A 2,527-nucleotide genomic window follows, 5' to 3' on the forward strand; every position below is an offset into this window, starting at 1 on the left:
CTTTCACAGGAAGACTCCGGAAGTCTACAGGAGAAATCTGCAGGCTCAAGTTCAAGTGATACTAGTGGCCAATTGTTGAAATCCAATAGTGCATCTTTGTGCTGGAGCCAAAACCAAGTTAACATGTTTAAAGAAAAGTATCCGTGGTTAACTGTCTCGAATACTCTTGGCTGTGTAAGTTGTGGTAAAGTTCAGGACTTGAAATTGTATTCAAGTGTTGGCGTATCGCTGTCACAACAGTGGGTTGCGGGTAGTGTTAACCTTTCGGGTCTACAACGGAAATGCAACAACATTCATTACGGAAGAAAATTTTCGAACATAAGAAAAGTATTGCCCACTGCACCGCGGAAAAAATACTCTTGGAAGCTGAAAACCAGAGCTTAGAAAAACTTTTCGACAATGAAAACAAATGTAGTTTTGAAACAACGTGTCGAGTTTTTCGAACAGCATACTATACTGCAAAACAAGACAGGCCGTTTCTGGATCATTCCCACTTAATAGATATTCAAGCTGCCAACGGCCTTGATATGGGGCGTATTTTACACAGTAATGTTGTATGCGCGGACATTGTAAACCACATTAGTGCTGAAATGAAAAGTAGACTTATTGAGAAAATTAAATGTGCTAAGTCCATGATAGGCATTATTGTTGATGAATCAACCACATTAAGTAGCAAAAGCGTGTTAAATATTTATATACGTGCGCGTATTCCGGATAGCGAAGGAGTTGAAAGTAAAGACAATAACTGTAGTGATGATATGTATACGTTCTTTTTAGAACTATTGGAACTTCCGGATCAAAAATCAGATACAATATACAACGTTCTTATAGATTGTCTCCGAAGGAACGGTTTTGATGATAATTATCTCGGGGACTACCTGGTTGGTTTCACAAGTGATGGTGCTAGTGTTATGTGCGGGAAAAAATCTGGAGTCGGATCAAGATTACAACAACAATTTCCCAAAACCGTGTTGTGGCATTGCCTTAGCCATAGATTGGAACTTGCTGTAAATGATGCACTGGTGACTACTGGTGGTGGTGTGAATCATATTAGTATTTTGGTTCGCGCTCTGTACAAGCTGTACAGTCTCTCTCCAAAAAATTCGAACGAACTTGAAAAGTGTGCACATGATGTTGCAAGTCAACTTAAAAAGATAGGTCTCATTATAGATGTAAGATGGGTGGCGTCTTTTTTTCGCTGTGTAGAATCTGTATGGAGTTCATACACTGCAGTATATACACATTGCTCTACAGAATCTAAAAACAGCTGCCGCAACAGTAAAGAGCGAAGTCAGTTCCAAGGACTAGCAAATAAACTAAGCTCCTACAATTTTATTAAACTTTTAGGATTTCTCTTTGATATTCTGCAGGAATTTAAAAGTCTGTCAGAATTATTGAAAATGCGTGACTGCACCATAAAAAGGGCTTATGATATGATAAAGCTATATATAAATAGGATAGAGAGTTTAAAATGTACGCCAGGAGACAGTGAAGCTGAAGTATTCAAAAGTGTTGAAACCGGGGTTTTCAAAGGCGTGGAACTTAACAAGCACATTAATTTTCCTTCTGTCAGTTCATACAGTGTATAGTGGATAACCTCAAAATGCGAACCATTAATGAAAACGACACGAATCACAAGCTAATAAGTCAAATAGAATCTGTTTTCAGTGACTCCGGTGAGATTCGACAAGGTGAGAAAGAAATCAAGGAACTTGCTTTTAGGTTTGGATTAAATTCACATGATGTTCTTCGTGACTTTTTGCAATATAAGGCAACAGGGAAGAGGGTTGTTACTGAAACTGTAAAAAGGTGCTTCACCGCTCTTAACACCATAGCAATTACACTGTTCAAAAAATTTTGATCGAAAGTATGTAAATTCTTTGAAATTGCGATTTTTACATTCATTTAAGCAAAATATGAAAGGAAATGATAATAGAAAAATGTTCTTAGCTCAGGTTGTGAAAAAAAACGCCCTTGTACAACAGTAGCTGTATATATACAAATGTATTAATATTTATAGAAGATTTAACCAAAATCCTTGTAAAAACCTATATTTCACCTTTTTTTTTATCTATTTCACTGTGATGTGATAAGCTTGAGAGTTAAGAAGTACCCTAACCTATAGCTTTCTATACCCTTGTACTTCCTTTTTCAAAATTGCGCAAATACCAGTTTCACAGAGATAAAAAATAAAGTAACCGTGGTCAAGTTAAACATTAACAATTCCGTAATAAAAATCAGTATTAACATCAAACCATGAAAAATATGTGCAAATACCTTTTTGTGCAAGAACTACACTGCAATGTAGACAAAAGTTTCAAGTGATCCCTTGTACAGGATTATGTTTACTTTATTTTGAGCGTCTTCGCTTGGCTTGCCTTTTGTAGGTTACATCTGGAGCATCTCTTGCAATAGTCCAACAGTAGTCGGCCAATATGTTAGAACTCCACTCTCCCTCATATCTCTTCTCCATGGCTGCAATATCTTGATGGAAACGCTCGCCATGTTCGTCACTTACTGCTCGACA

The 2,527-nt window shown here is 37.0% G+C and overlaps 1 protein-coding gene across 1 annotated transcript; it reads left to right on the forward strand.

Moving 5' to 3' along the window:
* Window positions 1-281: 281 nt before the first annotated feature.
* On the forward strand, window positions 282-1,589 carry LOC145670092 (E3 SUMO-protein ligase KIAA1586-like). The gene has a single exon (XM_081738461.1). The coding sequence runs from the start codon at window positions 282-284 to the stop codon at window positions 1,587-1,589; it is 1,308 nt and encodes a 435-aa protein (XP_081594587.1).
* Window positions 1,590-2,527: the final 938 nt, after the last annotated feature.

Source organism: Thermobia domestica, chromosome 14, assembly GCF_964235325.1.
Source record: "Thermobia domestica chromosome 14, izTheDome1.hap1.1, whole genome shotgun sequence".
NCBI classification, from domain to species: domain Eukaryota; kingdom Metazoa; phylum Arthropoda; class Insecta; order Zygentoma; family Lepismatidae; genus Thermobia; species Thermobia domestica.